At 44.1% G+C, this 24,433-nt stretch overlaps 1 protein-coding gene across 1 annotated transcript in view; it reads left to right on the top strand.

Moving 5' to 3' along the window:
• Window positions 1-3,016: 3,016 nt before the first annotated feature.
• Window positions 3,017-24,433, top strand: part of wdr12 (WD repeat domain 12) — a 65,605-nt gene continuing 44,188 nt past the window's right edge. Inside the window, exon 1 of the mRNA XM_041200938.1 lies at window positions 3,017-3,119. Within this exon, the coding sequence (XP_041056872.1) occupies window positions 3,079-3,119 (41 nt within the window). The 5' untranslated portion in view covers window positions 3,017-3,078. The remainder of the gene's footprint in view (window positions 3,120-24,433) is intronic.

The raw sequence follows: 24,433 nt of genomic DNA, 5'->3' as shown, positions 1-24,433 counted from the left end.
ATCAACAACCTCTGAACTAAACCTCTCTAACAATAAAACCCCTTTCATAGTACCAATGTTATTAGTAATATAAACATATTGTTTGGTAGCTGCTAGAAAGGTGTTAGTTTTCACCCGACTTGAATGCTGTACTCAAAAAATGCAAATGCACGCTATCTCTCATATCTAAACTAGTACCCATCAAAGCACCCAGACTAGCTGGCTTTAATCCAATTAAGACATACCTACGGATGAAATCTTTTTTAAAAAGAAAAATATTTTCCAAAATATTATATACATTAATAGCTTCATGACATTATCCAGTTCCTAATGTCTTCAAGAATGACAAGTGTATACATGTTGTTTAAATATAACTGGAAGCCAGAAGTGAGATTGACAATTTATAAACTCGCGGTAAAACTTCAAATCTACAGACATATCACAATATTGAGATGTAACCAGAACTTTTTTTTTAAAAAAAAGGCTGTCATCTTATCCAAGCTCAAAATTGGATGAGATATTAAACCGAGGTCCTATCTGCCTGTTTGGGTGTATGTAAAAGATCCCGTGGGACTAGTTCAACAAAGAACAACTGGGAGTTACCCTGGTGTCCTGGCCAATGCATTTCCCTCAATCATCATCACAAAAGACAGATTACCTGGTCATTATCACATTGCTGTTTCATTTGTAAAATGTTGCATACATGGTCCCATCAAAGAGCTTGTGGAATACCTACTCAATTCATCTTCTTAGCTTTTAACCTTATCCCTGCTTAACTGCCCTCATTTCTCTATTACTTGGACAAATTCCCCCCACCTCCATCATTTCACATAAAATTAACCTGTTGTACCTTATCAAATACTTTTTGAAAATCTATATAAATCACTTTCATGCATTTATTTTAACCAAACCAAAATTTTAAGACAGTCGCTCACTTGACTAGAGAGTATGTAATCTAGGCTGCCATATCAGTTCAGTTTTGAACGAGTGGATATGTATTTTGGATTTGACAAACAAAATCCCTGCCTCTACTCTCAGGTGAACCTAAAAGATCCGACTGCATGTTTCAAAGAACACAGGAGTTCTCTTGGTGTTCTAGCTGACAATTATCCCCAAGCAACACTTAAAACAAAGGATATTTATTTCATCTGTGGAAGCTTGCAGCGTGCAAACTGGCTAGTATTTCCCTACATTACAACTGTGACTGCACTTCAATAGTCTATTAATTGGGTGTAAAAATCTTTGACGTCCTCTCCGCAGATGCTGTCAGACCTGCTGAGTTTTTCCAGGTATTTTTGTTATTGTTTCAGATTTCTAGCATCCGCTTTTATCTGAGACTATGAAGGCCGCTACATAAATGCGAGTTTTCTTCAATCTATTGTCTGTTGTTTGTTCAAGCAATTTTAATATAAAGCAGAAAATACTAGAAACACTAGGCAGTCTCTTTTAAAAAATCTTTGCTTATTTTTGGTCCTGATTAACTCGTTTCTCCGACAAAGATTTTTTTAAAAAATCCTATATTATAAACTGCCGTGATTCACCAATGACAAGGTACACTAAGCCAATAATTTTCAGATTTATCGGGGTTTTTTAAGTGACGTGTCTTGTACCGCAGATTTTCCTTCCATAAGTATGTGCAAAAGTCAGATCTGGAAATGTTCAATATAATGGCAACTGTATCTATTTCCAGAAACACTGCCTTGAAGAGTTAAAAACAAAAAACTGCGGATGCTGGAAATCCAAAACAAAAATAGAATTACCTGGAAAAACTCAGCAGGTTTGGCAGCATCGGCGGAGTAGAAAAGAGTTGACGTTTCGAGTCCTCATAACCCTTCAACAGAACTGATTTTTCTTTACAAGGAGAGGGGTGAAATATAAGCTGGTTTAAGGTAGGGGTGTGTAGTTGTAGGGACAAGCAAGCAGTGATAGGAGCAGATCATCAAAAGATGTCACAGACAAAAGAGCACAGAGGTGTTGAAGTTGGTGATATTATCTAAACGAATGTGCTAATTAAGAATGGATGGTAGGGCACTCAAGGTACAGCTCTAGTGGGGATGGGGGGGGGCATAAAAGATTTAAAAATAATGGAAATAGGTGGGAAAAGAATGACCCAAACACTCCTTCCAAGTGAAGCAACATTTCACTTGCATTTCCCCCAACTTAGTCTACTGCATTTGTTGCTCCCAATGCGGTCTCCTCTACATTGGAGAGACCAAACGTAAACTGGGCGACCGCTTTGCAGAACACCTGCGGTCTGTCCGAAAGAATGACCCAAACCTCCCTGTCGCTTGCCATTTTAACACTCCACCCTGCTCTCTTGCCCACATGTCTGTCCTTGGCTTGCTGCATTGTTCCAGTGAAGCCCAACGCAAACTGGAGGAACAGCACCTCATCTTCCGACTAGGCACTTTACAGCCTTCCAGACTGAATATTGAATTCAACAACTTTAGGCCTTGAGCTCCCTCCTCCATCCCCACCCCCTTTCTGTTTCTTCCCCCTTCCTTTTGTTTTTTCCAATAATTTATATAGATTTTTCTTTTCCCACCTATTTCCATTATTTTTAAATCTTTTATGCCCCCCCCCATCCCCACTAGAGCTATACCTTGAGTGCCCTACCATCCATTCTTAATTAGCACATTCGTTTAGATAATATCACTAACTTCAACACCTATGTGTTCTTTTGTCTGTGACATCTTTTGATGATCTGCTTCTATCACTGCTTGCTTGATCTACAACCACCTCCCCTCCACTTCTCTAACCACCCCCACCGCATCCCCCCCCCCCCCCGCTTAAACCAGCTTATATTTCACCCCTCTCCTTGTAAAGAAAGATCAGTTCTGTTGAAGGGTCATGAGGACTCGAAACGTCAACTCTTTTCTTCTCCGCCGATGCTGCCAGACCTGCTGAGTTTTTCCAGGTAATTCTGTTTTTGTTTTGTATCTTTAAGAGCCTTGGCCAATGGATAGCAGAAGATCTGATGGATTGCCGCGGCGATCGACTCTTGTGACTGTCGGGGTCACGTGGTGCGGGAAGCACTGTGACAGCGCCGAGGCCGGCAGGTAGTGCGCAGGCGTGGATAACGCGTTTCCATCAACGGACATGGCGCAGGTGCAGGCGAGGTTTTACACGGAGGACAGGAGGTAAGTTCACCCGGCCCGGCCATGAAAGTAATTGCCCCACCTTCAGCGGGGCTAGTATGGGTGGGAAAACAAACCCCGGGCGGTTCGTTCAATAAAGCCGGACTTTGTGGTTAAACCCTTTCCCCGCACATGTGGAGTCCATGCTGGCACAGGGAACCAAAATACTACCAGGTTATTCAGCTGCACGGGGCATAATAGTTCAGCTCGATCCAATCCAATTCTGAGCCAAATTATATATCCAGTTAAGGCAGGGATTATTGAATAGTACAAAATATCACCCACTAATCTCCCGTCTGCATCTGAGGGACTCTGAGGTCTACTGAAGCTAATCTATCTTCACTTTGGTTGATTGGCTACCAGAGTATACACCAAGGACCTTAAACGTAGAAACTAGGAGCAGTTCTTCCCATATCCTTTGATCCCTTTCACCCCAAGAGCTATATCTAACTCCTTCTTGAAAACATACAATGTTTTAGCCTCAATTACTTTCTGTGATAGCGAATTCCACAGGCTCACCACTCTCTGGGTGAAGAGATTTCTCCTCATCTCAGTCCTAAATGGTCTACCCTGTATCCTCAGACTGTGACCCCTGGTTCTGGACTCCCCCCTATCGGGAACATCTTCCTGCATCCACCCTGTCTAATCCTGTTAGAATTTTATAGGTTTCTATGAGATCCCCCCTCATTCTTCTGAACTCCAGTGAATATAAACCTAACCGACTCAAGCTTTCCTCATATGTCAGACCCGCCATCCCAGGAATCAGTCTGGTAAACCTTTGCTGCACTCCCTCCAAAGCAAGAACATCCTTTCTCAGATAAGGAGACCAAAACTGCACACAATGTTCCAGGTACGGTCTCACCAAGGCTCTGTATAATTGCAGTATGACATCCTTGCTCCTGTGCTCGAATCCTCTGGCTATAAAGGCCAACATACCATTTGCCTTCTTTACCGCCTGCTGCACCTGCACGCTTACCTTCAACAACTGGTGTACAAGGACACCCAGGTCTTATTGCACGTTCCCGTCTCTCAATTTATAGCCATTCAGATAATCTGCCTTCCTGCTTTTGCTACCAAAGTAGATAACCTCACATTTATCCATGTTATATTGCATCTGCCATGCATTTACCCAATCACTCAGCTTGTCCAAATCACACTGAAGCATCTCTGCATCCTCCTCACAGCTTACCCTCCCACCCAGCTATGTGTCATTTGCAAATTTGGTGATATTACATTTAGCTCCCTCATCTAAATCATTAATATATACTGTGAATAGCTGGGGTCCCAGCACCGATCCTTGTGGTACCCCACTAGTCACTGCCTGCCATTCGGAAAAAGATCTACTCTTTGTTTCCTGTCTGCCAACCAGTTTTCTATCCATCTCAATGCACTACCCCCAGTCCCATGTGATTTAATTTTGCATGCTAATCTCTTATGTGGGACTTTGTTGAAAGCCTTCTGAAAGTCCAAATAAACCACATCAACTGGCTCCCCCTCATCAACTCTACTAGTTACATTCTCGAAAAATTCCAGTAGATTTGTCAAGCATGATTTCCCTTTCGTAAATCCATGCTAACGCTGTCTAATTCTGCCATTGTTTTCCAAGTGCACAGCTATTGAATCTTATTTAATGGACTGTAGAATTTTCCCCACTACCGACGTCAGGCTGATTGGTCTATAATTCCCTGGTTTCTCTCTACCTCCCGTTTTAAATAGTGGGGTTACATTAGCTACCTTCCGATCTGTAGGAGCTGTTCCAGAGTCTATAGAATCTCGGAAGATGACCACTAATGTATCCACTATTTCTAGGGCCATCCAGGTACTCTGGGATGTAGATTATCAGGCCCTGGGGATTTATTGGCATTCAATCCCATCAATTTCCCCAGTACCATTTCCCTACTAATACTGATTTTTTTCAGTTCTTCCCTCTCACTAAACCCTGTGTTCCCCAACATTTCTGGTATGTTATTTTTGTCCTCCTTTGTGAAGTCAGAACCAAAGTATGTATTTAGTTGGTCAGCCATTTCTTTGTTCCCCATGATAAATTCCCCTGTTTCAGACTGTAAGGGACCTACATTTGCCTTCATCAATCTTTTTCTCTTCACATACCTATAGAAACTTTTACAGTCAATTTTTATGTCCCCCGCAAGCTCACTTTATTTTCCCCTTTTTAATCAATCCCTTGGTTCTCCTTTGCTGAATTCTAAAGCGCTCCTAATCATCAGGTCTATTGTTTCTTCTGGCCAATTTGCATGCCTCTTCCTTGGATTTATACTATCTCTAATTTCCCTTGTAGGCCGTGGTTTGGCCACCTTTCCTATTTTACTTTTCCACCAGATGGGAATAAACAATTGTTGCAGTTCACCCTTGCGATCTTTGAATGTTTGCCATTGAATATCCACCGTCATCTCTTTAAGTAACGTTCCCAATCCATCATAGCCAACTCGCATCTCATACCATTGTAGTTTCCTTTATTAAGATTCAGGACAACTACGTCACTCTCCATCTTGATGAAGAATTCTATCATATTATTGTCATTCATCTCCAAGGCGCCTTGCACAACGAGATTGCCAATTACTCCTTTCTCATTACACAATACCCAGTCTAGGATGGCCTGTTCTCTAGTTGGTTCCTCAATATATTGGTCCAGAAAACCATCGCCTATATACTCCAGGAATTCCTCCTCTACGGTATTGTTGCTAATTTGATTTACCCAATCTATATGCAGATTAAAGTCACCCATAATTACAGCTGTTCCTTTATTGCATGCGTCTCTAATTTCCTGTTTAATGCCATTCCCAACATCATCACTACAGTTTGGGGGCCTAAATACAGCCTCCACAAACATTTTTTGCCCCTTAGCGTTTCTCACTCTGCCCATACAGATTCCACATGTTTCCTCATTCTTGCGTTAATTTCCTCTTTAACCAGCAATGCAACTCCATCGCCTTTTCCTTTTTGTCTGTCCTTCCTAAATACTGAATATCCCTGGATGTTCAGTTCCCATCCCTGGTCACCCTGCAGCCATGGCTCCGTAATCCTGACTATATCATACTTGTTTACATCTATTTGCATGGTTAATTCATCCACTTTATTGCGAATGCTCCTCGCATTAAGGTACAAAGCCTTAAGGCTTGTCTTTTTAACATCACTTGTCCCGTTCCCACTATTTTTCACTGAGGCCCTGTTTGATTCTTGCCCTTGATTTCTCTGCCTATCACTTTTCTTATCCCCCTTTCTGTCTTTTGTTCTTATCCTTGATACTCTCTCCTCTGACTCTTCGTATAGGAGTCCCATCCCCCTGCCATTTTAGTTTAAACTCTCCCCAACCACTCTAGCAAATATTCCCCCTAGGACATCAGTTCCGGTCCTGCCCAGGTGTAATCCATCTAGTTTGGATTGGTCCCACCTTCCCCACCAACCGAACCGGTCCCAGTGTCCCAGGAATCTGAAACCCTTCCCCTCACACTATCTCTTCAGCCATGTATTCATCCGATATATCCTGCTATTTCTACTCTGACTAGCATGTGGCACTGGTCGTAATCCTGAGATCATTACCTTTGAAGTCTTACTTTTCAACTTACTTCCTAACTCCCTATATTCTGCTTTTAGGACCTCATCCCTTTTTTTACCTATGTCGTTTATACCAATGTGTACCATGACCACTGGCTGTTCACCCCACCCCCCTCCCTTCAGAATGTCTTGTAGCCACTCTGAGACATCCTTGACCCTAGCACCAGGGAGGCAGCATACTATCCTGGAGTCTCATTTGCGGCCACAGAAATGCCTATCTATTCCCCTTATAATTGAATCCCCTATAACTATTGCATTCCCACACCTTTTAACTCCTTTCCTGTGCAGCAGAGCCAACCGTGGTGCAACGAATTTGATGTTGCTGCTTTCCCCTGAGAGGCTATTGCCCCCAACAGTATCCAAAGCGGTATATCAGTTTTGCAGGGGAATAGCCACAGAATATTGCTGCACCGTCTGCCTAGTCCTCTTGTTGTGCCTGGTGGTCAAACATTCCCTTCCTGCCTGTGGACTCTTAACCAGCGGTGTGACCATCTCTTTATACGTGCTATCCACAATACTTTCCACCTTGCGGAAGCTCCACAGTTTCCCCAGCCGCCACTCCAGCTCAGAAACCTGGTCTTCCAGGAGCTGCAGCTGGAGATACTTCCTGCACACGTGCTGGCCCTGGACACTGGAAATGTTCCCAGCTTCCCACATTGAGAAGGAGGAGCACACCACGGCTTTGAGCTCTCCTGCCATGACTTACCCCTTTAAGTTAAATTAAACATTTTGGAAGATACTTAATATCAAATACTATCAATTACTCTAAGGCTCCTCGTTGTTACAGAATATAGCCCTTCAAAACGATGAACCAAAAAATAAGACCTTAAAAACTAGGTGATAAAAGCAGTGATGACTTACCCGACTGTACTTACAGTACTCAAAGGATCACCTCATTCCCTCCTTACTGAACTCCCTCAGTCACCTCTGATCTCCCAGCTCCTTTTCAACTCCCAGCCCCCCTCACGCTCCTCTTCGACACCCGGCCCCCCCTCGCGCTCCTCTCCGACACCCGGCCCCCCTCGCGCTCCTCTTCGACACCCGGCCCCCCTCGCGCTCCTTTCCGACACCTGGCCCCCCTCGCGCTCCTCTCCGACACCCGGCCCCCCTCGCGCTCCTTTCCGACACCTGGCCCCCCTCGCGCTCCTCTCCGACACCCGGCCCCCCTCGCGCTCCTTTCCGACACCTGGCCCCCCTCGCGCTCCTCTCCGACACCCGGCCCCCCTCGCGCTCCTCTCCGACACCCGGCCCCCCTCGCGCTCCTCTCCGACACCCGGCCCCCCTCGCGCTCCTCTCCGACACCCGGCCCCCCTCGCGCTCCTCTCCGACACCCGGCCCCCCTCGCGCTCCTCTCCGACACCCGGCCCCCCTCGCGCTCCTCTCCGACACCCGGCCCCCCTCGCGCTCCTCTTCGACTCCCGGCCCCCCTCGCGCTCCTCTTCGACTCCCGGCCCCCCTCGCGCTCCTCTTCGACTCCCGGCCCCCCTCGCGCTCCTCTTCGACTCCCGGCCCCCCTCGCGCTCCTCTTCGACTCCCGGCCCCCCTCGCGCTCCACTTCGACTCCCGGCCCCGGCTGCGCTCGTCTTGCCCTTATGCCCCCGGCCCCGGCCGCACTTCTCTTGCCCTTCCGCTCCCGGCCCCAGCCGCGCTCCTCTTGTGCTTCCGCTCCCGGCCCCAGCCGCGCTCCTCTTGCGCTTCCGCTCCCTGCCCCGGCCGCGCTCCTCTTGTGCTTCCGCTCCCGGCCGCGCTCCTCTTGCGCTTCCGCTCCCGGCCCCGGCCGCGCTCCTCTTGCGCTTCTGGCCCCGGCCGTGCTCCTCTTGCGCTTCCGGCCCCGGCCATGCGCCTCTTGCACTTCCACTCCCGGCCCCGGCCGCGCTCCTCTTGCACTTCCACTCCCGGCCCCAGCCACGCTCCTCTTCCACTTCCACTCCCGGCCCTGGCCGCGCTCTTCTTCCACTCCCGGCCCTGGCCGCGCTCTTCTTCCACTCCCGGCCCTGGCCGCACTCCTCTTCAACTCCCGGCCCATCTCGCACTCCTTTTCGATCTGCGTGGATGGCCGTCAGACTACAAATGTATCTTCACACAGCCACCAGGGGATCATTGAGTCGATTAGCTATTCCTCTCCCCCTCTAACTGAAGATGTGCTTGTAATCTCCTCAATACATCAACATGTGTTGGATTTATTCTTTATATTTTGAATGCTGATCACAACCCAAGCGGTCTTTTACTCAAGAATTGTGCTGCATCATGAACTGAAGGAATCAAAAGGATCACCTTGATTCCTCTCTTGAGGAGCTCCTTGTCTCTAAATGATGCTCTGGGAAGATGTCAGTTGGATGCTAGGCACAATTACATGGTGTGGAAGGACTAGTTCCTCTGTTCCCATTGAGACAATGTGCATCAAGACTCTGTCACCAGCCCTTGTCCATCACAATTTCTTTCACTCCAGCCCAGGTGGTGTCCTGCTCTTGAAGGTTCTCCTTAAATGTACATACAAACAGACAAATTAGGAGCAGGAATGGGCCACTCGGCCCTTTGAGCCTGCTCTGCCATTTAATAAGAACATGGCTGATCTGTTTGTAACCTCCACACTCTCACTTACCCTGTATAACCTTTCACCCCCTTGTTTATCAAGAATCCACCTACCTCTGCCTTAAAAATATTCAGACACTGCTTCTACTGACTTTTGAGGATGAGAGTTCCAAAGACTCACGACCCTTTGAGAGTCATTGAGTTTTACAGCATGGACACAGCCCATTGTGTCTATGCCAGTCATCAAGCCCCTAGCTACTCTACTCCCATTTTCCAGCACTTGGCCTGTAGGCCTTGTATGCTATGGCATTTCAAGTGTTCATCTAAATACTTCTTAAATGTTTTGAGGGTTCCTGCCTCTACCACCCTTTCAGGCAGTGAGTTCCATATACCCTCCACTCTGTGGGTGAAAAAGTTTTTCATCAAATCCCCTCTAAATCTCCTGCCCCTTACCTTAAATCTATGCTCCCTGGTTATTGGCCCCTCCACTAAGGGGAAAGGTTTCTCCCTATATACATTATCTATGCCCTCATAATTTTGTGCACCTCAATCAGGTCCCCTTCAGCCTTCTCTGCTCTAGGGAAAACAACCCCAGCCTATCTTGTCTCTCTTCATAGCTGAAATGCTCCAGCCCAGGCAACATCCTGATGAATCTCCCCTGCACCCTCTCCAGCACAATTACATCCTTCCTATAGGGTGGCGAGCAGAACTGCAGACACTAGAGTTTTATACAACTCTATCATAACCTCAAACAAAAACAAAAAATGCTGGAAAGACTCAGCAGGTCTGAAAGCATCTTGGAGAGAAAGACAGAGTTAGCATTTCGAGTCAGTATGACTCTTCTTCAGAGGGCTCTGAAGAAGAGTCATATGAACTCAAAATGTTAACTCTGTCTTTCTCTCCACAGGTGCTGTCTGACCTGCTGAGTTTTCCCAGCATTTTTTGTTTTCGTTTCAGATTTCCAGCATCCGCAGTATTTTGCCTTTATCTACCATGACCTCCCTGCTCTTGTATTCTATGCTCGACTAATAAAGGCAAGTATCCCATATACCTTCTTAACCGCCTTATCTATATGTCCTGCTGCCTTCAAGGATCTATGGACATGCACACCATGGTTGCTGTGATCTCCTGTACTTCCTAGGGTCCTACCATTTGTCGTGTACTCCCTTGCCTTGTTAGTCGTCCCAAAATGCATCACCTCGCACTTTTCAGGATTAAATTTCATTTTCCATTGTCTTACCCGTCTGACCAGCCCGTATATATCATTCTGTCGTCTAAGGCTTTCCTCCTCGCTATTTACCACACCACCAGTTTTCATGTCATCTGCGAACTTACTGATCATACCTCCTATATTCATGTCTAGATCATTAATGTACACTACAAACAGCAAGGGACCCAGCCCCCCGCTATATGCCATTGGACACAGGCTTCCAGTTACAAAAATGTTTGACCATCATCCTCTGCTTTCTGCCACTAAGCCAATTTTGGATCTAGTTTGCCAAATTGCCCTGGATCCCATGGGCTCTTACCTTCCTAACCAGTCTCCCATGTGGGACCTGGTCAAAAGCCTTACTGAAGTCCACGTAGACTACATCAACTGCACTATCCTAATCTACACACCTAGTCACCTCCTCGAAAAATTCAGTCAAATTTTTTAGATCTCCCCGTGACAAAGCTACACTGACTATCCTTGATTACCCTTGCTTCTCCAAGTGGAGATTAATTCTGTGCCTCAGAATTTTTTCTAAAAGTTTCCCTACCACAGATGTTAGACTCACTGGTCTATAGTTCCTTAGTTTATCCCTACCATCCTTCTTGAATAATGGTACCACATTAGCTATCCTCCAGTCCTCTGGCGCCTTTCCTGTGGCCTGAGAGGATTTGAAAATTGTCAGGACCCCTGTAATCTCCTCCCTTGCCTCCCACAGCAGCCTGGGAGACAGCTCATCTGGGCCTGGAGATTTATCCACTTTTAAGCCTGCTAAAACCACTGGTACCTCCTCCCCCTCAATGCTAATTTGTTCAGGTATATCACAGTCCCCCTCCCTGATTTCTGTACCTACATCATCCTTCTCTATAGTGAATACAGATGCAAAGTACTCATTTACCTCACCAACATCTTCTGGCTTCTCTCACAGATTGCCATTTTGGTCCCTGATGGTCCCTACTCTTTCCCTTGTTATCCTCTTTCCCCAAATATACATATAAAACACCTTTGGATTTTCCTTTATTTTACCTGCCAGTGTTTATTCATGCCCCCTCTTTGCTCTCCTAATTTCTTTTTTTAATTAACCCCTTGCACTTTCTGTACTCCTCCAGAGCTTCTACTGTTTTGAACCCTCGGCATCTCCTTATCCAATCCTGTATATTCCTCGACATCCAGGGTTCTCTGGACTTGTTGGTCCCACCCTTCACCTTTACAGGAACTTGTTAACCCTGCACTCTCACTATTTCCTTTTTGAATGACTCCCACTGCTCTGATGTAGATTTTCCTACAAATAGCTGCTCCTAGTCCACTTTGGCCAGATCCTGTCTTATATTAAAATTGGCCTTCCCCCAATTCAGAACCTTTATTTCCAGTCCATCTTTGTCCTTTTCTATAACTACCTTAAATCTTACTGAGTTATGGTCACTATCACCGAAATGTCCCCCACTGACACTTCTACATTTGCCTGGCTTCGTTCCCTAAAACTAGGTCCAGTACTTCCCCCTCTCTTGTTGGACTTTCTACGTGCTGGCTCAAAAATCTCTCCTAAGAATACCGCATCCTAAGCCTTTCACACAAAGTCTATTCCAGTTAATATTGGGGAAGTTGAAATCCGTTACTATTATTACCCTCTTATTTTTACACTTCTGAGATTTGCCTACATATTTGCCCTTCTATCTCTCCGAGTGTTTGGGGGTCTATAGTACACTCCCAGCAATGTGATTGCCCCCTTTTTGTTTTTAAGTTCTACCCATATGACCTCGTTTGTGGAACCTTCTAAGATATCATCCCTCCTATTGCAGTAATTGACTCCTTGATCAATATTGCGACACCATCTCCTCTTTTACAACAACCCCCTGCTCCCCACAGCCCCTGTCACACCTGGAGATTCTATACCCCAGAATATTGAGCTGCCAGTCCTGCCCCTCCCTCAACCACGTCTCTGCGATAGTAATGATATATCCCCATGTGTTAATCAATGCCCTTGACTCCTCTGCCCTACTTGCAAGACTCCTTGCATTAAGATAAATGCCAGCCAGCCTTGCCATGCTCCTTTGTGCCTTAACTTGACTATATACACTCTGTCTTCCAGACTGACTTGGTTTTTCTTCTATAATTGTCTGCACATCACCTCCGAGTATATATCTCCACTCCATATCGCACCCTCCTGCCAAATTAGTTTAAATCCCCACCAACAGCATTATCAAACCCTCCCCACAAGGATGTTGGTCCCGTTCCAGTTAAGGGGCAACCCGTCGGACTTGTACAAGTCCCACCTTCCCCATAAATGGACCCAGTGATCTAGGAATCTAAAGCCCTCCCTCCTGCACCAACTCTTCAGCCACGTATTCATCTGCTCTATCCGTCTATTCCTATACTCACTAGCACGTGACACTAGGTGTAATCCAGAGATTACAACCTTTGAGATCCTGCTTTTCAATCCGCTACCTAGCTCCCTAAATTCTTGGTGCAGGACCTCAAACCCCTTTCTACCTATGTCGTTGGTACCAGTGTGAAGCACAATCTCTGACTGTTCGTCCTCCCCCTTCAGAATGCCCTTTAGCTGTTCAGTGACATCCTTGACCTTGGTCCCAGGGGGCAACACACCATCCTGGAGTCATGTCTGCAGCCGTGGAAACGCCTGCCTGTACCCCTCACTATTGAGTTTCCTACCACTATTGCTCTTCCTCTCTTTTCCCCCCTCCTTGTTCAGCTGGGCTCTGGCTGCACTCCTCAGATGAACAGTCACTCTCACCATTTTCCCACACAGAAAAACTGTTGTTGAGTGAGATGCACTCTGGGGCTTTTCTGACTACCTGCCTGCTTCCCTTCTTCTAAAGGTGGTCACCCATTCCCCCTCTGACTGCACTTCTTTAAGCTGCTTTTAGACCATGTCTAAAAACGTGCTATCCATGTAACTCAGCCTCGCGGATGCACTGCTGTGCCTCCAGCCAACGCTCAAGCTCCAAAACCCGGTGCTCAAGCTGGTCAACCTAGTGGCACTTTCTGCAGACATGGTCATCCAGACTGCCAGGAGCGTCTAAACTTCCCATATTCTGCAGGCCGTGCAACATATGGGATTTTAAGCCAAGTAGAAAATTATTTAAATTTCTTTTTTAAAAAAAGCTAGAACTCTTACCTTCCCTTAATGTAGCTTTAAAGTGAAGAAAAGCAACTTACCCACTCCCTACCAATCAGCTCTCTGCTTTCGTTGATGTCACTTTCGTCAACCTTTTTGAATTCTGTTGGGGTTCCTGTTGAGGTGAGCTGCTGCTCCGACTGGCTTGATCTGGGCCTTGACCCTCAGGCTTTTATTGAGAAGTTCCACTGGCACTGTTCATCTCCACGCTTGCTGTGCTCTGCTCCTGCTGCTGCTCTGACTGGTTCCATAAGATTTCTCCTCTTCTCTGTCTGAAATGGATGATCCCTTATTTTTAAACAGTGACCCTAGTTCTAGACCCTCCCATGGGGAAACATTCTCTCCACATACACTCTGTCAAGACCCCTCAGACCGTAGAAGTTTCAATCAAGTTGCCTCTTACTCTTCTAATCTCCAGTAGTTTCAAGCCTAGCCTGTCCAACCTTTCCTCATAAGATAACCCGCCCATTCCAGGTATTAGTTTAGTAAACCTTCTCTGAACTGCTTCCAATGCATTTACTTCTTTCCTTAAATAAGGAGACCAATACTGTACACAATACTCCATTTGTGGTCTCACCAATGCCCTATATAACTGAAGCATAACCTCCTTACTTTGTATTCAATTCCCCTCGCAATAAACAATAACATTCTATTAGCTTTCCTAATTATTTGCTGTAACTGCATATTAACCTTTTGCTATTCATGCACTAGGGCACCTAGATCCCTCTGCATCCCAGAGCTCTGCAATCTTTCACCATTTAGATAATGTTTCTTTTTTATTCTTCCTGCCAAAATGGGCAATTGCACATTTTCCCACATTATGCTCCATTTGCCAGATCTTTGTCCAGTCACACAATCTATCTATATCTCTTTTGTAACCTCTTTATGTCCTCTTCATACCTTACTTTCCTACCTATCTTTGTGTCATCAGCAAATTTAGCAACCATATCTTCGGTACCTATATCCAAGTCATTTATATAAATTGTAAAAAGTTGAGGCCCGAGCACTGATCCCTGTGGCACACCACTTGTTACATCCTGCCAACCAGAAAATGACCCATTTATGCCTACTTCCCATTTCCTGTTAATGAGTCAACCTTCTGCCTATGCCAGTATGTTGCAGCATAAGCTTTTATTTTTTGCAATAATCTTTGATGTGGCACTTTATCAAATGCCTTCTGGAAATCTGGTATAGTGTGTCCTTTATCCATAGCATATGTTACTACTTCAAAGAGCTCCAGTAAATTGTTTAAACACGATTTCCCTTTCACAAAACCATGTTGACTCTGCCTGATTGCCATGATTTTTTCCATGTACCCTGCTATAATAATACCCTGCCTTTAATAATAGCCTCTAACATTTTCCCTCTGATAGATGTTAAACTAAGTGGCCTATAGTTTCTTCTTTCTGTCACCCTCCCTTTTTTGAATAAAGGAGTTACATTCACTATTTTCCACTCTAATGGAACCTTCCCCAAATCTAGTGAATTTTGGAAAACTAAAACCAACACACCAACTATCTCACTAGGCACTTATTTTAAGACCTTAGGATGAAGTTCATGGACCCAGGGACTTGTCAGCCAGCAGCTCCAACATTTTTTTCAGTACCGCTTCCCTGGTGATTGTAATTTTCCTGAGTTCCTCCCTCCTACCATTTCCTGATTTACAGCTATTTCTGTATCCTCTATAGTGAAGTCTGAAGCAAAATACATGTTCAGTTCATCTGCCATCTCCTTATTTTCAACCATTAATTCCCTAGGCTCACTTTCTATAGGACTAAAGCTCACTTTGTTAACTTGTCCTTTTTCAATATCTAGAGAAACTTTTGCTATTTGTGTTTTTTTTCTAACAAGCTTCCTCCCAAACTCTAATTTTTCCCTTGCTGTTTTTATATTCTGTCCAGTCTTCTGACCTGCCACCCATCTTTGCACAATTATAAGCTTTTTCTTTAAGTTTGATACTATCTTTAACTTTTTTAGTTAACCATGGATGGTAGGTCCTCCCCTAGGAAATTTTGTTTCTCGTTGGAATCTATCTATTCTGTAATATCCCCTTAAATGTCTGCTACTGCATCTCTATGGACCTATCCTTTTACCTAATTTGCCAGTTTACTGTAACTAGCTGTGCTTTCATGCTCTCATAATTACTCTTCTTGAAGTTTAAAATTCTATTCTTAGATTCATTCTTCTCTCCCTCAAATTGAATGTAAAACTCAATCATATTACAATCGCTAAAAGCAAAATACTACATGTGGATGCTGGAAATCTGAAATAAAAACAGAAAATGCTGGAAAAACTCAGCAGGTCTGTGCACAGCATCTGTGGAGAGAGAAACAGAGTTAACGTTTTGAGTTCGTATGATTCCTTCAGAGCTCTGAAGAAGAGTCACACGGATTCGAAACATTAACTCTGTTTCCCCCATATTACGATCGCTGCTACCTAGGGCGACTTCACTATGAGATCATTAATTAAAACTATTTCATTGCACAATACCAGGCCTAGTATAGCCTGTTCTCTGGTTGGCGCAAAATCGTACTGTTTCAAGAAACTATCCTGAAAAAATTCTATGAATTACTCATCTAGACTACCTTTGCTCATCTGATTTTTCCAAACTATATGTAGATTAAGATCCCCCATGATTATCGCCATACCTTTCTGAGAAGCTCCCATTATTTCCTCTTTTATACCTTGTCCTACCATATGGTTACTGTTAGGGACCACTCCCACAAGTGATTCTTGCCTTTAAAATTTTTCATCTCTACCCAAACCACTTCTATATCCTGGTTTCCTGAATTTGGGTCATTCCTCTCTATTGTGCTAATACCATCCTTCATTAAGAGACCCACCCTCCCCTTTTTCGTAGCTTCCTCTCCTTTCTAAGTGTCATGTACCCACTTTGCCAGGTCTTATTTGGGCGGCCTCGTCTTCTTCCAGCTGATGGTGTCCATTCTACTGCCTCTCTGGTACATCCAGGAGGCAAACTATATGTCCTGCCAGCCTCCAATCATCTCTCCACCACGATGTCCCATAGACCTCTGACCAGTCATCTGTAGCACTGGATGGGAGGAGGAGGCAAAGAAAAAGTGCTAGGGTAGAGAGGAAAGAAACCAAATAAGTTGTATGAAAGCATTAGTTTAACTGCTGTGCTTCTACTGAGTCTTTTATGTTGATTTTGTCATTTTAATCTCCATGGCAGTTTTCCTTTTAGCCTCTCCCTGCTTTTATTTTATTCTTTGCCTTCCACAACTTTACCTTTTTATTTGTCCTAAGTTCTTGAGATTGTTAATGTTGCTGCTACTCGGATTGAGCGTTGTTCCTGTTATTCTTTAGTGTGAAACAACACCGTCAGGAGCCAGGGCTATTTCTGCCTCTCAAGCACAAGTTTAAATAGAATTTCTTTTATTGCTACTATGTGAACATCCGCCAGTGGAGAGCGTTGGGACATTGCAGCCAAGTCCATCCTGTTTCATCTAAAGTACTTCACAACACAAGTTATTGCTGGACAGTGTGATCAACATCATGAATACTGCCTAATTTTCATCTCTTTGGTCCAGGTTCCTTCTGAACTAAAGTATTTGTAAAGCAAGCATAAGATTAAGTTAACAAAAGGGTTTGCGATTCTGTGTATAGTGGGATTTCTCAAGTACCATTTGTTGTCAGAAGTTGTTCCATTATAAGGTTCTGGAGGTTGTGAAGAACAGTCTACTGTGCCATTCAATACAATCAACTGCCACCCCCTGATTCCCTGAGACCAAATATCTGTCTATCTGAGGTTTAAATATATTCAATGATGGAACATCCACAACTCTCAGGAGTAGAGAATTCCAAGATTCACAACCCTTTGAAGGAAAAGTTTTTCCCCATCTCAGTCCTAAATGATTGGCACTTATCACAGAATCACTCAGTGCAGAAGAGGCCCTTCAGCCCATCGGGTCTGCACCAACACGTGAGAAACACCAGACCTACCTACCTAATCCCATTTACCAGCACTTGGCCCTTAGCCTTGAATGTTATGATGTGCCATGTACTCATCCGGGTACTTGTTAAAGGATGTGAGGTAACCCGCCTCCACCACCCTCCCAGGCAGCGCATTCTAGACCGTCACCACTCTCTGGGTAAAAAAGTTTTTCCTCACATCCCCCTAAACCTCCTGCCCCTCACCTTGAACTTATGTCCCCTCTTGACTGACCCTTCAACTAAGTGGAACATTTGCTCCCTATCCACCCTGTCCATGCCCCTCATAATCTTGTACACCTCGATCAGGTCGCCTCTTAGTTTTCTCTGCTCCAACGGAAACAACCCAAGTCTATCCAACCTCTCTTCATAACTTAAATGTTTCATCCCAGGCAACATCCTCGTGAATCCCCTCTGCACCCCCTCCAGTGCAATCACATCCTTCCCTAAAAAGGGCGACCAGAACTGCACACACTACTCCAGCTGTGGCCTCACCAAGGTTCTATACAACTCCAACATGACCTCCCTACTTTTGTAACCTATGCCTCGAATAATAAAGGCAAGTGTCCCATATGCCTTTTTCACCACCCCACTAGCATGCCCCTCTGCCTTCAGAGATCAATGGACACACATTTCAAGGTCCCTTTGTTCCTTAGAACGTCCTAGTGTCATGCCGTTCATTGAATACTTCCTTGTCAAATTACTCCTTCCAAAGTGTATCACCTCACACTTTTCAGAGTTAAATTCCATCTGCCACTTATCTGCATTTGACCATCCCATCTATATCTTCCTGTAACCCAAGACACTCAATCTCACCCGGCCAATCTTTGTGTCACCCGCAAACTTACTAATCCTACCCCCCACATAGTCATCTATGTCGTTTATATAAGTGACGAATAACAGGGTACCCAGCACAGATCCCTGTGGTACGCCAGTGGACACAGGCTTCCAGTCACTAAAGCAGCCTTCTGTCATCACTCTCTGCCTCCTACAACTAATCCAATTTTGAATCCATCTTGTCAAATTACCCTGTATCCCATGTGCATTTGCCTTCTTTATAAGTCTCCCATGTGGGACCTTGTCAAAGGCTTTGCTGAAATCCATATAAACTACATCAACTGCACTACCCTCAGCTACACACCTGGTCACCTCCTCAAAAAATTCAATTAAATTTGTTAGGCATGACCTCCCTCTGACAAAGCCATGCTGACTATCCCTGATCAAACTTTACCTCTCCCCAGTGGAGATAGATTCTCTCCTTCAGAATTTTCTCCAATAGTTTCCCTACCACTGATGTGAGACTCACTGCTCTGTAGTCCCTGGCTTATCTCTACAACCCTTCTTAAATAGCGGAACCACAATCACCAGAACGAAAACAAAAAAACCTGGAAAAGCTCAGCAGGTCTGGCAGTATCTGCGGAGAGGAACACAGTTAACGTTTCAAGTCCGAATGACCCTTCAACAGAACTAAGTAAAAATAGAAATAGTTATATTTCACCTCTCTTCTATTTTTACTTAGTTCTGTTGAAGGGTCATTCTGACTCGAAACGTTAACTGTGTTCTTCTCTGCAGATGCTGCCAGACCTGCTGAGTTTTTCCAGGTATTTTTGTTTTTGTTTTAGATTTTCAGCATCCGCAGTTTTTTGCTTTTATCTAACTGTTCACCAGTCCTCTGGCACCTCCCCCGTGGCTAGAGAGGAATTAAAAATTTGGGTGCGAGCCCCTGCGATCTCCTCCCTTGCCTCCCTCAGCAGTCTGGGACACAAATCATCTGGACCTGGAGATTTGTCCACTTTTAAGCCTGCCAGCACCTCCAATACCTTATCACTCCCTATATCAATTTGCTCAAGAACCTCACAGTCCCTCTCCCCGAGTTCCATACCTTCATCCTCATTCTCTCGGGTGAAGACGGATGTGAAGTATTCTTTCAACACTCTACCGGTGCCCTCTGGTTCCACAAATAGATTGCCCCCTTGGTCCCTAATGGGCCCTACTGTTTCCCTGGTTATCCTCTTCCCATTGATATACTTGTAGAATATCTTGGGATTTTCCCTACTTTTACCAGCCAGAGCTCTCTCATATCCCCTCTTTGCTCTCATAATTGCTTTCTTAAGCTCCACCCTGCACTTTCTGTACTCCACTAATGCCTCTGCTGATTTGCTCCCCTTGTACCTGCTAAAAGCCTCTCTTTTCCTTCTCATCATACCCTGAATATCTCTGGTCATCCATGGTTCTCTGGGCTTGTTACTCCTTCCTATCACACTAGAGGGAACATGTTGAGCCTGTACCCTCTCTATTTCCTTTTTGAATGCCACCCGCCCCCCCCCCCCTCTCCACTGCTCATCTGTAGATTTCCCCACAAGTAGCTGTTCCCAGTCTACTTTGGCCAGATCCTGCCTTAGATTACTAAAATCCGCTGTCCCCCAATCCAAAACATTTTTTTGCAACTTGTCTATTTCTTTGTCCATAACAATGCTGAGTCTGTGCCCCATGTTCTGGATCCCCCAGCTGGGAAAAACAACCTCTGTGTCTACCCTGTCAAGCCTGTTCAGAGTCTTTCACTGATACAAAAGCAAAATGCTGCAGATGCTGAAAATCTGAAATAACAACATGAAATGCTGGAAACACTCAGTAGGCCAGGCAGCATCTTTGGACAGAAACAAAGTTAATATTTCAGGTCAATGATGATCATCGAACTACTGAGTATTTCCAGCATTCTCTTCGGTATCTTGTATTCTTCAATGAGATCTCATTCTTCTAAACTGCAGAGAATATAGGTCCAATTTACTCACTCTCTCGTTGGACAACCACCTCATCCCAGGAAATGATCAAGTGAACCTTTGCTGTACTACCTCCAATGCAAATATATGCTTCCTTAAATTTGGAAAAAAAAGCTGTGCACATTACTGCATGTGTGGTCTCACCAAAGCTCTATACTATTGTAGCAAGATGCCCTTCCTTTGGTACTCCAATTGAAGTAAAGACCAACATGCCATTTGCCTTCCTAATTGCTTGTATCTGCATGCTAAATTTTTTGTTCCTTGTATGAGTACACCCAAGTCTCTCTCAACATTAAGATTTAAGTTTCATGCAAGAACACAGAAATTGGAGCAGGAGTAGACTATTCAGCCTATCGAGCCTTATCCACCAAGAACCATGGCTGTTCTTGGATTTCAACTCCACTTTTCCGCCCAGTCCCCATATCCCTTCATTCCCTGAGTGACCAAAAGTCTGTCTATCCCAGACTTAAATATATTCAATAATGGAACATCCACAACCCACTTGCATGGAGAATTCCAAAGAGTCACAGATTTGAGTGAAGTAATTTCTCCTCATCTCAGTCCTAAATGATTGACCCTTTATCCTGAGGATATACCCTATGTTTTAGATTCCCCGACCAGTGGAAACAATCTCTCAGATCTACCATATTAAGCCCCTTTAGGTTCTTGTATGTTTCAATGAGATCATCTCTCAATTTTCTAAACTCCAAAAGGTAGGACCAATTTAGTCAGCCTTTCATCATAGGTCAACCCCTTCATCCCAGGGACCAATTTAGTGAACCTTTACTGTAACATTTCGAATGCAAACCCACATCAATAAGGGATGGGCAATAAATGCTGGCATAGCCAGGGATGCCCACATCCCATGAACTAATTTAAAAAATATATAGATCATATCCACCCTGAGGTGCTTCAATACAATCAAGGAACATTACAGACATTTCAAAATGCTCATAACAGTCAGACAGTGCAATGGTATTTAAGTTTTTTACATTGATCATGTTGCTCTCTGAGGTGCTTCAATACAGTTGTGATACATGCAATATTCACTGCATATATTCATTGTGAGTTATACAGCCTGAGGGGTCTATCAAATTCCCAGCCCCTTGGTGCACTATGGCTGAAAGGCCTTAGACCGCAACCTTTCCCCATTGCGCCTTTGCGGCGGTTGCCCAAGATTTAGTGCGTCCCTCGGTGACCAGCCCTAACCCTCCTTCCAACTGCAGCCCAGATACTCAAATCTGCTCTTCTTTTATAATAATTTAACTCAGCCTTGTCAAAACATATTTCCTGTTGTTCCAATGTCCTTTCGGTCAACTCCACACAAAATCTAGATAAATGTCATCAGTTCATGCTTGTTGAAACAATACAGATTTTCCATGGAACATGTATCCAGATGAATATTATCAACTCTCATTGTTTGAGCAATCCTCCTGCTGTTTGAGGTGGCACAGTAATAGCTCTTAGCTCCAAAGTTAATGAGGGTTTGAATGACCCTATTTCAGTACTATTGCCTGTGGTGCAGACCATAGTTGCATAATTCCTTAAGTGTATTGTATTGATGATATGTCCTTTGTGCCATTGTATTGGGTAACTTCTTACTGAATTAGTTGATGGCAGATAATGGCATTTCCCTGTACCATTGTTCCCTGATAGTAGTCAGTCAATGTCCAAACCCTTTTGATGTGTGTCTTTTTTTTAACTAAACATCCAGATTAACCCCTTGCTGCTCAGCCATGTACTGCGGACTGCAGTTTATCTTTTTGTAATTTACAGTTCCAATCATTAGGTCAAAACATGTCTGTGGGTTTGAAACTATGTTCCTTAAATTTCCCAGCTGAAGGGGATTCCATTTGTAAGACCATAAGACAAAGGAGCAGAAGTCAGCCATTCAGCCCATTGAGTCTGCTGTGCCATTCAATGAGATCATGGTTGATCTGATAATCCTCAATCCCATTTTCCTGCCCTTTCCCCATAACCCTTGATTCCCTTAGTGATTAAAAATCTGTCTGTCTCAGCCTTGAATATATGTAACGACCCAGCCTATATAGCCCTCTATGGTAAAGAATTCCACAGATTCACTACTCCCTGAGAGAATAAATTCCTTCTCATTTCTGTCTTAAATGAGTGACCCCTTACTCTGAGATTATGCCCTCTGGTCCCACAAGGGGAAACAACCTCTCAGCATTTACTCTGTCAAGGCCAAAAGAATCCTATATGTTTTGATAAGGTTGCCCCTCACTCCTCCAAACTCAAATGAACACAGGCCCAACCCACTCAACCTTCTTCATAAGAAAATCCCTCCATACCCAGGACCAACCTAGTGAACCCTCTCTGGACCACCTCCAATGCCTGCACTTCCCTCCCTAGACAAGGGGACCAAAACTGTTCACAGCACTCTAGGTGCGGTCCAGCCAGCACCCTGCACTATTCTAGCAAGAGCTCCCCATTTTTACACTCCACTCCTCTTAAAACAAAGGCCAACATTCCATTTGCCCTCCCCATTACCCGCTGAACCTGCAGGATAGCCTCTGTGATTCATGTACGAGGACCCCCAAATCCCTCTGTGCTGCAGCTTTCTGCAGTCCTTTCTCCATTTAAATGATATTCAGCTCCTCTATTCTTCCTGCCAAAGTACATAACCTCACATTTTCCCACATTATATTCCATGTGCCAAGTTTTTGCCACTCACTTAACCTGTCTATATCCCTCTGTAGACTTTTTGAGTCATCCTCACCACTTGCCTTCTCATCTATTTTTGTGCCATCCACAAACTTGGTGATAGTATATCCACTTCCCTCACCTAAGGCATTAATATATATTGTAAATAATTGTGGCCCCAGCACTGATCCTTGTGGCACTCCACTAGTTACAGGTTGCATCTTGAAAATGCCCCCCTTATCCCAACTCTCTGTCTTTTATTAGTTAGCCAATCCTCTATCCATGCTAATACCCCTGCAACACCATGGGCTCTTACTGAGCAGCCTTATGTGCGGTATCTTTTTGAATGCTTTTTGGAAATTCAAATATATTACATCTACTGGTTCTGCTTTATCTATCCTGCTTTGTTACCTCCTCAAAGAATTCTAATAAATTTGTCAGGCATGATTTCCCCTTCATGAAGCCATGATGACTGTGCCTGATTATATTATGTATTTCTAAATGGTCTACTATTACATCCTTTATAATAGACTCTTAACATTTTCCCAATGACAGATGTTAAGCTAACTGGCCTGTAGTTATCTGTTTTTGTCTCCCTTTTTAAATAATGCTGTTACATCCTACAAATTGTAGCAAGACATTATTCCTATACTCCAATGCCCTTCTAAAAATTTGCTTTTCTATTGAAAGTGAGTAACCTCACATTTCCCCAAATTTCCTCCATCTGCCACCTCCCCCATTTATCTAACCTGTCTATACAGCCTCTTTATTTCATCCTCGCACCTTACATTCCCAACTAGCTTTGTATCATCAGCAAACCTGGATACTTGACTTTTGGTCTCTTTGTCTAAGTTATTAAATGTAGATTGTAAATAGCTGAGGCCTCAACACTGATCTATACTGTAATTTGAAAATGCCCTGCCACTTGAAAATGCTGCATTTATCCCCACTCTTTGCTTCCTGTCCATGAAACAACTTCTGTACATGCTAATACAATACATCCAACTCCATGAGCCCTTATCTTGTGTATTAACCTTTTGTGTGGCAGCTTATCTAATGCCTTTTGGAAATCCAAATATACTGCATCTACTCATTCTCCTTTATCTACTCTACTTGTAAGATCCTCAAAAAACTTTATTAAATTTGTCAAGCATGATTTTCTCTTTCTGACCATACTATGATTTTCAAAGTACATAGTTAAGTCTTCCTTAATAATAAATTCCAGCATTTTCCTAATGTCTGATGTCAAGCTAACTGGCTTGAATTTCCCTGTTTTCTCTCTTCATCCATTCCTGAATAGCGTTGTTACATTTGCTAACTTGTAATTCATTGGGATTATTACAGAATCTAGGGAATTTTGAAAATCATAACCAGCACATCCACTATCTCTGCAGCTATCTTTTTTTAAAACTAGGATGCTGATCATCAGTCCTGGAGAATTTGTCAGATTTTAGCCCTTTAAGTTTCTCCAATG

Source organism: Carcharodon carcharias, chromosome 12 (genome assembly GCF_017639515.1).
Source record: "Carcharodon carcharias isolate sCarCar2 chromosome 12, sCarCar2.pri, whole genome shotgun sequence".
In the NCBI taxonomy this organism is placed as follows: domain Eukaryota; kingdom Metazoa; phylum Chordata; class Chondrichthyes; order Lamniformes; family Lamnidae; genus Carcharodon; species Carcharodon carcharias.
This window is presented reverse-complemented; position numbering and strand designations above follow the sequence as displayed.